The sequence below is a fragment of the Oryzias latipes genome, chromosome 16 (genome assembly GCF_002234675.1).
Source record: "Oryzias latipes chromosome 16, ASM223467v1".
In the NCBI taxonomy this organism is placed as follows: Eukaryota; Metazoa; Chordata; class Actinopteri; order Beloniformes; family Adrianichthyidae; genus Oryzias; species Oryzias latipes.
The window spans coordinates 1,087,265-1,100,104 of NC_019874.2; the positions used below are offsets into that span (position 1 = coordinate 1,087,265).

General features: G+C 43.7%; 1 protein-coding gene across 2 annotated transcripts; it reads right to left on the reverse strand.

The window, feature by feature from the left end:
• Positions 1 to 4,336: 4,336 nt before the first annotated feature.
• On the reverse strand, positions 4,337 to 12,118 carry LOC101162669 (zinc finger protein 208). Of its 2 annotated transcripts, XM_020701851.2 has the most exons (3): positions 11,579 to 12,118; positions 11,299 to 11,467; positions 4,337 to 8,764 (listed from the first exon to the last, which is right to left on the reverse strand). In XM_020701851.2, the coding sequence occupies exons 1-3, from the start codon at positions 11,585 to 11,587 to the stop codon at positions 5,049 to 5,051; spliced, it is 3,894 nt and encodes a 1,297-aa protein (XP_020557510.1). In that variant the 5' UTR covers positions 11,588 to 12,118; the 3' UTR covers positions 4,337 to 5,048. The 2 variants fall into 2 exon arrangements, with proteins under 2 accessions (XP_020557510.1, XP_023819978.1); XM_023964210.1 differs by lacking the exon at positions 11,579 to 12,118 and having other exon boundaries at positions 11,299 to 11,571.
• Positions 12,119 to 12,840: the final 722 nt, after the last annotated feature.

Here is a 12,840-nt window from a genome sequence, read left to right on the forward strand (position 1 = left end):
TCCGGCAGAACAGGCGAAGGACTGCGGTCATGAACTACTTAGTTTTTACTTGGGATGGATCCCAAACAGAAACTCTGTTCCATGTTGCTGCCAGTATCAAATAAAAACACAGATTGTGGTGCTTTTTAGAGGCTCAGATGAGAACGAGTGAAGTACTGCAGCTGCACAGCGGCTAATAGGCTAATGCGCTTAGCATCGGCTAAAATGCTGTCAAAGAGGCAAAGCGGGTCAAAGTTCTGCAGAACCTCCCAGCAATAGATTCTAGTTTAGCGACCTGATGGATCAGAGGGATGTGAACAACGCTCTGAAAAAAGGCCGACATCGTGGCGATGACCATTACTAGTTTACTTCCACGTGTGAGAAAGCGTGGCTGCAGCTGCAGAGCAGACTGTCATGTAAACAAAGCATCTTAGCCACATTAAAGCATCTCCTTCATCCTGTCCTGCTGCTGCCTCATCATCATCACTTTGTTGTTTCTGGAAAGAATTTGTGTTTTTTTACCCTTTTATGTTTTAAGCACCATTCAGACTCCTGAACCGTTCAAAGGTTCTGGAGAAGCTACATTAAGCAATGTTGAAATTAAACAGAACTTTATTACTTAATCATACTTTTAGAACATTCATTCCATTTTTTTTCTTATACTGAAATATATTTTGTTGTGGAAATCAGACAAACCTGACTGTTCTCTTTCTATATTTTAAGTTACCAAAATAAAAGCACTGAATTTGCTTGGGTAAAAACAACTTATATATGAGATACAGTTGCAGTGCTTAACATTGTGATCTTTAAATAAACAGATTTTACAATTTTATTACAATTAAAGAGGTATTGAAATTCAGGTACTTTAAAAAAAAAAAGAAAGAAAATGTGTTCCGGTACAATATCGGGATACGTATCGTATCTCCAAACACACCCCTACCTTAGACCCTCCTTTGCGGGAGGAAAAAAATCCTAAAATAAAAAAAAAAAAAAACAGAGTCCACATGAAGGAGGGATCCTCCCCAGGACTGACAGGTGATGGAACAGAACTCTTAAAGAATTAACGTATCTAACGCTACAACTACATGTTTCAATAGTGTAGCTATAGGGTCAACAGGGTCACTATTGCAGCCAGTAGACATTTTTTTTATTGCACCAAAAATAGAATTGTTTTCCTTCTTACTTTGATGGAATCTACATGACAAATGACACCGATATAGAATCCAATATCTAAATGATAGATAATGTCTTTTCTAGAATTACATGCAGGTGTGTGCATAAAACTAAAACCAGCTGAAAGACTGCTTCATACCCCACATTTATGCCATTAATGACATGGAAACATCCTTGATGCAGAACGGCAAGTTTATGGAGGAAACTAGTCGTTTTTCTACTTCTTTGTTACTTTGAAAGTCTTAAAAGGTGAATTAACACAGTTATCTGTGACGCTCACGTTTCACCTGCCTTAAGATGGTTAGAAATAGATTCTCAATCAAGGACCAAAGCTCAACTGAAGACATTTGAATTGCATTTGAAGTTAATTTGTTTTAAATTAAAAGATACAAAAACCAAAGTGTGCATTAGAATCTGTTGGGTTATTTTACCTCAATCCAGAATGGCTTATTTTTATCTAGCCTCTGGGAGAACACCGCCCTGACTTTACCTACTTTTTGCACCAAAACTACAGGTTTGCACGAGAAAAAAAGAGGAAAAAAAAAAAAAAAAGCAATCAAACTGACTCTTCTAAATGTGTTTTTATTTGGTGAATCAGTTTTTTGTAACACAACATGCAGGAAAAAGCAGTCATCAGAAATAAGAAACAACCAACCCAATGATACAAACAGATGGGTCAAAATCCTGCCAGATAACTGGAACAAACAGCAGTTGTCCTGTTCTTTAACTCGCATAGAAAGGATCTCATAGAAGTTCTGCTGGTTCAGAGAGTCTTTAGCTTAAATGGAGCAGTAAAAAATGTTTGTCTGTCACAGAAACTGCTCAAGAAACGGCAGTTCACACAAAATAATGCAGCAGGTTCCTGAATCATTCACCAGCTTCCTCTGTGATGTTCAAGGACCAGGCATCTTCATCTTTCACTGAGCTGTCATGCAGGTAGCTGGTCCTTGCAAAAAGCCGACACAGGAATCACTCAACCACAATGGTGAAGATTTTAATCGGGTTTCCAACTTAACTTTATCTAAAACCAGATTTAGACTGATGTTTCTATGTCAGTGTCACAAAGCTTACTGGCTTGTTTTGAATTAAAAAAAAAAGAAAATATGCAATGGTGGAACTTTGACTTCACCATCCTCTGCACACAGTTCACTCCTGTGGAATGGGTATCTCCCCTGTTGCATGTTTTGTGTAATGCAAGTGTAGCTTGGCCACTTCATCAAAGCCCGAGTCGCATAAAATGCACTCCCATTCGCAGTACTTGTGTTCTCTGAGCGTGCTGGGATCGTCTGGGGCTTTTTCTGCAGCTAATTCAGTCCAGCTGAGCAGTTTGGCCAGCTTGAAGCAATGAACGGGTTCTCCACAATCCGACTCGTCAGACTTCTCCGCCTCCGCATTCACACTGAGGTTTGGACTCTTCCCGGCGGTCGTGTCCTCCTCCCCTCTAGGCAGCTCTCCCACGTCTGCGTTCATCTCCGAGTCTTCATCTCCAAGAAGCTCGGCGTTGGTCCCAGAATCTCCCTCCTCTTCTTGAGTCAAGATCCCAAAGTTTGTCTGGACATGCTTCTTCTGGTGTGATAGGAACGCTTTGGAATGAGGGAAGCCCTCTCCACAGGCCTCGCACTTGTAAACCATTTTACCACTTCTCTGAACTTTACTGTCCATCTTCTTCTTGAAACTGTTCAGACTGTGTCTCTGCAGGTGTTTGTCCAGAGACACTTCATCCGTGTAGCCTTGAGCGCAGCTTAGACACCAGAACCGCCTCTCCTTATGCATCTGAAGATGCGAGAGCCACGACTTGGCAGATGTGAAGTCTTTGTTGCACTGGTCACATTTGGGGATGGTCACAATCTTCCTGGCCCTGTGGACTTTCAGGTGACTGATCAGCCGCGTCCGCCTGATGAACGACATCCCGCAATCCGGACATTCGTACTTACGCAAATGCTGCTCACTCTGGTTTTTGTCTTTCTGGGGTTTGCTTTTGTGAATACTCAAATGTTTTCTGAATGAAACCAGGTATTTGTAGGCCTTTCCGCAGGTGTGGCAGAAGTAGCCCCGATTAGCCGTCTTTCCAGCCATTTCTGCTGTTGCTTCTACTAAAGTGCCCACGTCTGCATCTTCATCTCCCACGCCTGCTCCTGGACTCCTCCGCTCTCCCAGTGGAGCCTCCTCTTCCTCCAGGCTGTGCTGGTGAAGGTGAGTGTTGTAGGTGTGCAGCTGAGTGAAGCTCAGGCCACAGTCCTCACATGTCAGGCTGCACTCTTCGACTACAAAAAAAAGACAAGACGACATTCAGTCGGCATTTTTCCATCAAATGTTTGAGCTGAAATGATGTTTGATATTTGAAAGCAGGCAGGAATACAGCTAGCTCACAACAGAACAACCAGATGCAAACGTTACAGCAAAATCTAAAATATCTGCAAGAAAAATGTGGAGGTTCCAACATCAGATGTAAAAAATTACATCATCCTGTAAATGTTGGTGTTTTTGCTCTGCTTTTAGAGCAGAGGTGCTTTGGTGCTCATTTGCATCAATAGATGTGAATGGATTAAGGGAAACAGCTTTAACGTCCCTGCTAGCTCTGGGAAACGTGTTTAAAAAGGTCTAATTACAATAACAGCTAAGAAACTGAGAGAACAGTCTGAAACTGTTGATCAATAATCAGAAAAAAGGAAGCGGCATGTTGTACTGAAATATTAATAGCTGCCTTAAGTGATAGCAGATCATTTTTGGTTTGAACCACTGGCAGTAATTTATTATCCAGTCAGTGGTTCTGACTGTTGGGTGACCTTCCTGGTTTCAACGACACTTTGTGGTAAAAACCCTGAAAAGAGGAACCGAAGGCCTAAATTAGACGAGATAGAAATGTTGCAGATTGGTTGCCAGTCTTATAGTTGACTATTTTTTGACTGTTTTGGTCAAAAAAGTCTTTTTGACCAAAAGTCTTTTTATGAATCATATAGCTGCCTCTAAACAACAAACCTGAAACACACCTAAACATTTGATTCACATGAAATCTTTCAAACCTGCATTCAATACCTTTGACTTAATCAAAAAAGGAAAGAAACTCCATTTATGTGGAATAAACTGAAACGTTATCTTAAAGGGAAACCGCACGAATTCCTAAAAAAAATGTATTTAAAGAAAAAAGTCAAAGACGCTGAATTAACCACATGTGACAAGAATATGCCTTTTAAAGTATTTATCTCAAAGATAAGCAAGTTAAACACGTCACATGGGAAAATAAAGTCACCTAGAGGAAGAAAATATATCTAACATCTAGTGCAGGAACATTATTACATTTTAGCAGGACAGTCGTTCTGCAATTACAAAAAGTAACAAAAAGAAACCAGCGCTTATGAAACAACTAAAAACAAACAAGATATACGTTACTTTTAACAAAGAAAACAGATATTTTCAACTTTCTGAGGAATGTGCAGAATCTTAATTTCCAAAATGAACGATGTAGCAGCAGAATTTCTCTATAAGTCAGTAGAACTTAGTGAAGAGCAGCTTTTCTTTTAGGTAACGACACATTGGCTTCAGAAAATGCTCCAAAAGATCAACTTTAAACTGTGATCCCCTTATGGTCACACTTAATGTGAAGAACGGCATTCATGTCTGATGTAGAAAAAGAAACTGTGGCTCAGAAGACCATGTGTAAAAAAACAACATTTTCTCCAATGTGAGCGACAGATGTTAGTCCAGTGTGAAGGAAAGCCTGAGAATCCGTCAGCAGAATGTCCAGGTGGACTGGGTGGGTTCTGTTCAGTGCAAATCGATAATTCAAGGCCATTAACGTCTCCTGATGAAGCAGCAGCAGCAGCAGACCGTCTGTGCTGGAGGGGTTTCATAAAGGAGTGCTGCAGCAGCATGGGGGGGGTCTGCTTTGCACTGGTTCAAGGGGAGTGGCTGGTTTTCTCAGCGGGGACCCTCAGCCCTGCAGGGATGTTGATCCTGAAACGCAGCTGGTTGGGCAGGCGGCGGCGCACTTGGTCGTGCCAGGCGAGGTGCTGCTGCAGCTGGTTCTCCGTCCAGAAGCTGTGGCAGCACAGAGCACAGCAGAAGAGCCGGCTCTTGGCCTTGCTTCTGTGAGCTCCTAAGTTTTCCTCTGTCTGGAAAGCTTTGCCACACTTGTCGCACTTGTAGAGGCATTTGATGGTGGGCTCCCACATGCGGCTGGGAGGGAGCAGAACGTCAGCTTTGCTTCCAGGACCGGGGATCTGCAGCTTTTCCTCACAGCTGTCGTCTGTGGAGCCGCCCTTTTTCCCACTTTTTAAGGAAGAATGGGCCTGGACTTTTCCAATCCCTTCACCAGAGATGCAGCTCTGTCCCCATTCCTCAGTCTTATTTCTTTCACTGTTGGGAACATTCGGCTCCACCTTTACACTTAAAGAAAGCTTTTCTTTGGCCTTCCGGACCTTTGAGTGGGCCTGCCACATATGAGCGCGGAGACCTCTGGCTTTTGCAAAGGTCATGGGACAGAGGGGGCAGTGGTGAGCCTTTGGTTTTGGAGTCTCTGTAATCTCATGGTCTTTGACATCACTCTGAACTGGGTTGTCGTCTGCCGCCTTCAACACTTCAACACGCTCTGATTTAGAGTTTAAATCCTGTTCAAACGTCGTGTCTGCTTCTCCAGGATCACTCTGTGGTTGGGTTTGACACTGACAGTTAAAGGTCTGGTGGCGCTGAAGGACTCTGTGGTTGAAAAACTGTTTGCTGCACTTGTTGCACTGAAAGGGTCCTTCCTCCGTCTTGCTGCCAGCGGATTGAGAGTCTTCCTCTTTTGGAAGGTGGCGTGAGCACTTCTTTTCTCTGTGCCATCGCCTGTGCGAGCCCAGGGCGGAGTTGGTCATGAACCTCCTCCCACAATCAGGACAGTGGAACACTTCTTTCCTCAGCTCCTCTTTCTTTACGCTTCTCAAAGGAGAAACTGCAGAATGCGATCCTGACGTTGGCTGGTCTTCAGTGTGGATCCTTTTGTGAAAGTTTAAAGCTCCCACAGCGGGAAAATCTCTGTCGCATTCGTTGCACTTGTATTTCCCGTTGGTTGGACTGAAGTTCTTATTTTTTGTCATTTGGTGGGAACATTCCGGTGTGAAGGCGTTGGCCTGGACTGCGTTTGTTTTTTCCGCTCCCTGACGGTCTTTCTTCATGCAGAGTTTCTTATGGGCCTTCAGAGAGACCTTGCTGTTGAAGTTTGAGCGGCAGGATGCACACTGCAGACCCTCCAGCGCTGCAGAGGACTGTGCGGACGATGGGGAACAGTCCTTCTCGTAACCGTGACATTTCATGTGAAACTGCAGAGCTTTGGCTCTTGAGAACAGCTTTCCGCAGTCAGGACAGCCGTAGGTGTTCTTCCTCAGCTGCTCCATCTGATGCTGGAAAGACTTGGCGGGCGGCGGCAGCAGCTGGGCGCTGTGCACCACCTGGTGTCGCAGCAGGCTGGAGAAGAGGCGGAACGTCCGGCTGCAGAGCTCGCACTGGTGACTTCCGTTCTCGTGTCTGCGCATGTGCAGCGTCATGATGCCTTTGTGCCGGAACTTCCTGCCGCACACCGGGCACGCCACCTTCACACAGGAGCGCGAGCGCCCATTGACAGACTGTAGGGTTCCCGGCACGCCTTTCCTGAGCCTCAGATCTTCACACTCGGCCTGGTTTTGTTTGTGGTGGGAGTAGGCCCCCAGGGACCAAAAGCCCTTTCCGCACTGCTCGCAGTGATAGATCTTTGGGCCCAGTAGAGTTTTCTTGGGGTTGTATTCTTTCTTACGGGCTGAAATGGCGTCCGTCTGCCGAGCCGTGCAGCTTTTCTTGTGATTAAACAAGCTTGCAGCATGCACAAAAGACATCATGCAGTCTGAGCACTGGAACGGTTTTCTTTTGGGGTGACGCAGCTGATGAGAGGCCAACGCAGACAGACGGGAGAAAGCTTTTCCACACTCGTTGCACGTGAACGTTTTCGTCTCTGCGCTCTCAGCACGGCTCCACTCATCGTTGCTGCGGCTCTGATTGTGGCTCTGCAGGTGATGGTGGTATGTTTCATAGCTAGTAGCTTCAAAGCTGCATGCGTCACATGCGTAAGCCGTCGCTGACTGACCTTCAGCTCGCCTTTTACTCTCCCCGTGCCACGCTGTGCGAGCGTGCAGCGATGCAGGGGAAAAGCCTGGATATTGCCCCACAGGATCAAACCTTTCAGTTTCCCCGGTGGTCTCTGGACACAGCTCCCCCGCCTGCCCAAAGTCAATCTGAACTATTTTCAGGTCCAGCTCTTGTCTGGACGCCGGACCTCCAGTGAAAACCTCGGCGTCCCCAGGATCTCTTCCTTCCTGATCCGACTCGCACAGCAGCTCCAGGTCGGGGTTTGGGTCTTTGACCGCCTCGTCTTCTGATTCGCTCGCGCTGATCACCTGGACAATAAAGTCCCCGGGATCGTAGCTCTCCGTGTCGTCCTCCGTCTCATCAGCACACACTTCTTCAGCTCTATTTGAGGAGAGGAAACTTTCCTCCGTAGAACCTTTCGGGTGCTCGACCTCCTTTTGTTCTGGTAATTTGTGGGGCGATAAAGCTGCAGAACCAAGCGGCACCTCCTCTTTGGTTTCTCCAAAGATATCCGTGTGCTGCAGCGCGTGAGACTGGAGCGCCGACGCTCTGGAAAAGCGTAGGCCGCAGTGTTGACATTCAAAGGCCTTCTTCTGCAGCTGGCACACCTGGTGGAGGAAGGACTTGGCAGGGGTCTCGCTGCTGTGCGCCGTGCGCAGGTGTTTGTGGTAAAACGCCAGCATGGTGAATCCTTTCCCACAATCCTCACACTGGAGTTGTCCTCCTGAAGTACTGGTGTTTTTGGCGTGCCACTTCTGATGGTTCAAGAGGGCAACTTGGCTGCTGAAAGTCTTCTGACACTCGCTGCACTGGAACTTGTCGCTCTTCTTGGCTTTCTTCTTCACCTCTGGGGAGCAGCGGCTGTTGTGGCTCAACCTCTGGTGGGACCTGAGGTGAAACTCTTTCGGAAAAGCTTTACCGCATGCACACCTGAAAGGCAGCCTGTCGCAGTCCTCCCCCAGCACATTTTCTTTTGCTTCCACCACAGACGGGGTGGCGTCTCTCGAGCCTCTGGCGTTGGACTTCACCAGCTTTTCTTCGTGGCATCGTCGGTGAGCGTCGAGGGCCGAGGCGCGAGAATAACTCCTCCCGCAGGACTCGCACTGAAAGGACTTCTTTTTCAAATGCTCCAGGCCGTGAAAAACTGACTTGGAGGGTTGTTTATGAGAACGCATGTGGTTGAGGAGGTTCCCGATCACGGTGTAGGATTTTCCACAGTCTGGACACAGATGGCACAGCGTCTTGGTTACAGCAGAGGTCAGTGTTTCCGAGTCCTTGGCAGAGGTTTGAGCGTGCTTTTCTTTCAGGTGCCAGTGGAGTTCATCCACCGCCGTAAACGACAGGAAACACAGATCACAAATATGTGGGGCTTTCCCGTCCTTATTGGCGTCATGCGGGTCGGTAGACTGATCGCTCAAGGACACGTTTGGATGCGAGTGTTGACAGCGATGCTCCCTGTGGACCATTCCCTCCTTGAAGGTTTCTCCACAATCCTGACAGCAGAAAACCCCAAACCCTAAAAATAGAAACGGGAAAATAGGAGGTCAAAGCCACTCCTGTCTCGACAGAAGAAAAGAAAGGATCAAATAAAATGATGACAAAACAAGTGCAAAACATGTCTTTATTCAAAGCAAAATGAAGTTTACAGAATGTATAAATGAACACAAACACCAGAAAAACTTTATACACAAAGAAAAAGGAAAATGAGGTGAGTGACATTGATGAAAACATTCATTTTTTCTTTAGAGCCTGCATCCGGCCTTCCTTAAGCCTCTCAGAGTAAATTATTTCCATATATGATAATATATAATCTGTGGCACATTGAAGAAGGATTTTTTTTATGAAATACGAGTTATTTTTGCAGCCCTTAATCTCTGAGGCCCCGCCTCCTTGTGGATGTGGCGTGACATCATCAGAGTGTCTGTTTCTAACACGAAAACAAAGATGGATGTGTGTAGAAAATAATGGCGTTAGCCGATCACCACCAGCTCCACGGAGAAAGGGGGCGTGTGTGTTGGCCTGGGGGCGGGGCTGGCAGCTCAGACTCTTCCTGCGGGGGGGGGGGGGGGGGGGGGGCTCACTTTGTGAGGATACACTTGTTTTAATGGATTGGGAGGGGCTGGTGCTCAGAGAGCAGCTTTTTAGAGGAATACTCAGAAATGCATGAATGGATGAAAATACCGCTTTGGTGTTGATTATAGAGAAGAATTATAAAACACTTGATTTTTCATGACACAGGCCCCTTAAATTCATTTTTATGAAAAACATTTGGGGACCCAGACTTAATTATTTAATAAAAATGTAATACGTTTACAAAATTGACTGAATTTACTGAGACAAATCTGTGGTTACAAAGAAGAAGATCAGAACCAGAGAAGATGAAAAATCTTTTAATGACAAAGTTGACTAACAACTGAGAAAAAACTCATTCATAAACAATATTCATCTTAAATCGCAAATTTATCGTTATCACAATGTCAAGCTGGACGATCCAACCACATCAATCTGTCTGAGGCACGTTGTTGATCAGATGTATACCATTATAAACTCATTTTAGAAAGAAATGACTTGATTCTAATCGATCTTTAGGAAATACCATTTGGATTGATACAATAGGGTTGATTTACTAAAACGTAAAAACGACCAAGTGCATCAGCGTACAACACACGTGTGACGTCATTAACACGGATCAGTCCATCATTGCAGTCCAATGTGTGGACAGACTTTGAATAAAGTCATGTGACCATCCAGTGTCTAGAATGTTCTAAGAATGTTCCCTTTAGATTATTTGGATGTGGAAAAACAACAGTGGTGAACTTTAGGAAACTAACATGTGAATGGATTTGACATTCATTCTAGTTTACTTGTTGGTTTGGACACAGATTTCATTTAACTTGATGATCTGGAAGAAATCCAAGAATCTGGAAAACTGTTCAGTGGCAGGAATTTCTGTCTGAGTCTGACTGCTGGAAGTTTGGATGAAGATGATCTGGATCCATTGAACTGGATCGAATCGGGTCGTTCCAGTGTTAAAATGAATGGCTACAGCCCTACATAAGAATTGTAATCTCCATGAAGCAGATTCAAGTATTTGAACTGTTGGCACAGAATGTAAATAAAAAAACATTTCATCCCACAAGAACTTTACATTTAAAAAGCACAATACTTGTCATGTTCTTGAATCCAAATGTGAAAGTAAACTTCTATTAGAGGTAAACATCACTGACAAATGTCTCAGATGATCCGTTTTCACAAATCTTATCTAATCTGCCACCAAAAAACATTTTACTGAGAAACTCGTTTGGGAAAAGGAGAAGAATGTTACCGAACCCCCCCACCCCAAAAGAAATGGTTTCACCCAGGCAGCGCAGACTCTTCCTGGAAGGGGCGGTTCCCCACTTACTGACGTCACAATGTGAGAACCGTTTGTTTTTATGGATTGGGAGGCCGATTTTTAGAGATCAGAAATGTATGAATGGATCAAAATATTTCTTTGTGGCTGTTTTCTGTGAGGACATGACATTTTAATACACGGAGCTAAAAGGTGGATTTATGATATCGGTCCTTTAATAATCACACCATGCTGTGGTTTTTGGTTTTGGGAGGCAAATTTGTACGTTTGATCTGCAAAAAAATGCGAACGTTTATTTTTCTAATTTATAAACTAGATGTTCAAAAATATAAGTTTAAGTGATCGTTCTATCTATACACGAGTTTAAAGAATCCTAATGCACCAAAGTGTGAGGGGATTTTGGATTATCCGGCTTTTAGGGTGTCAGTAAACGCATCAGACCTGATGGATTTCTGGTTAATGATCCCAGTCGTTTTATTTTTTAGAATCATATTTCCGGAGTCAAACGCGTATTTATAGACAGACAGCAGTTTGAGTGCCTATTTGCTTCTTCTGGCAGCAGCATTCTCGTTGTTCCACGTTATTCACTGCGGTCCGCCTGATGTTTTGTTGAAGTTACGGTACATGAACCGGGGGGGGCGCTTGATGCTAGCAGGGACGGTTCCGTTTGGGGACGCAGCGAATGACCGAAGACTCACCGGGTGCTGGGTCCTCGGCCGATGGGCTGCGGTTGTTGTCGGGGTCTGGCAGGCCGAGGCCGCACACAGGCGGTTTGCATGTCGCTCTGTCCTGTCCGGACTCTGCGGCGGAGGGCTCGTCCATCATGGCGTGGTTCGCGTCCGGGTAGCTCACTGCCGTTGGTCCTCGCTGACCGTCCATTTAAAGAGACGGAGAGAAACACACTTTAAACCACTTACACTATTGTATCAGTGCTGCATGTGATAAATTAATTCATGTTTTGATGGACAAAACAATTACCTTACACATGCGCAGTGCGACTTTATCGCCTGCTGGAACTTCTTCTTTGTTTACTTTCAGAAAAATTGAGATGTTTGATGTTGCCCCCTACTGGACAATAGTTGGAATTGCACTAATTTTAAAACCGGATGAATTTCGGCACATTTTACAGAAAATAATCTTTTCATTATTTGGTTGGACTAAATATTTTTTTAGACTCGAATTTGACAGTCAGAGGAAGTATTGTGTTATTTTCTTTGTGACATAAACTGGCCTCTGACTTGTGAAAAATAAAAGTTCTTTATTTTTATTGCAAAGGTAAATATTCTTGAAAATGAAAATCAATGAAATAAGATTAAGATTATCTTGCAGAAGATTAGGGTTCAATCTCATAAAGTTGCAGATTTGTCAAAATTGTTTTTAATTTGTGAAAACAAATCTCATTAAAAGGCTTTTATAAAGTTGTTTTTCTTTTTTTTCATAGGAATGCTGTCTTATTCCAGGTCTACTGAAGGAGCTGCAACACTGACTCAAATGCTATCTGAATATCCTGCATAGTAAAAGAAAATAGTTTGAAAAATAGTTTCATCTTATTAGGGACATTTTAATGCTTGTTTTGAAAGAACATTACACAGTGTTCTTTTTACTTGTGATTTTTGATCAATATAATCCTAATCTTTCACATCACAAACTCACCGAAAAGCAGTTTTTGTGTGAAAAAACAAATAAACCGTTTGAAAGGAAAACTGACTCACAGATCTGAACTAATTGGTGTGAATATCGGTTTGATTTGACTAGATTATATAAATCTGGGCCTATTTTTAGGTTAAACTTGAGCCCTTCTTGTCACTGCATTCAGTTTCACTGAACTGCTGGTCCCAACATAAACTCAATAACCTTCAAAATGTCCTTTTGAAAATGAGAAAAACCTTTGTTTTTTATCTGTAAATTGAATTAAATTCTTCTTTTTCTTGCTCTCCATCCTGGAATATTTTCCTTTGAAAACACCGTTTCAAAGAAAGCAGCTCATAAAAGCATTCAATAAAAGAAGCTTTCTTTAAATTTGAGTTTTTCTTTTACCTTTCCTATAAATGCAGAAAAGATTTGAACAGAAGAGAAATACCAACAACACGGGTGTAACATAATTTACTTTGCATGAATTATCTATAAAAAAGTCCTGAAATATGAACTTTGAATTTAATAATGGGTGAAACACCATCAGCGTTATGGAAAGTGGTTATTATTCTGTTTCATTTTGTTGAATAGAAATCTCCATTGAAAGA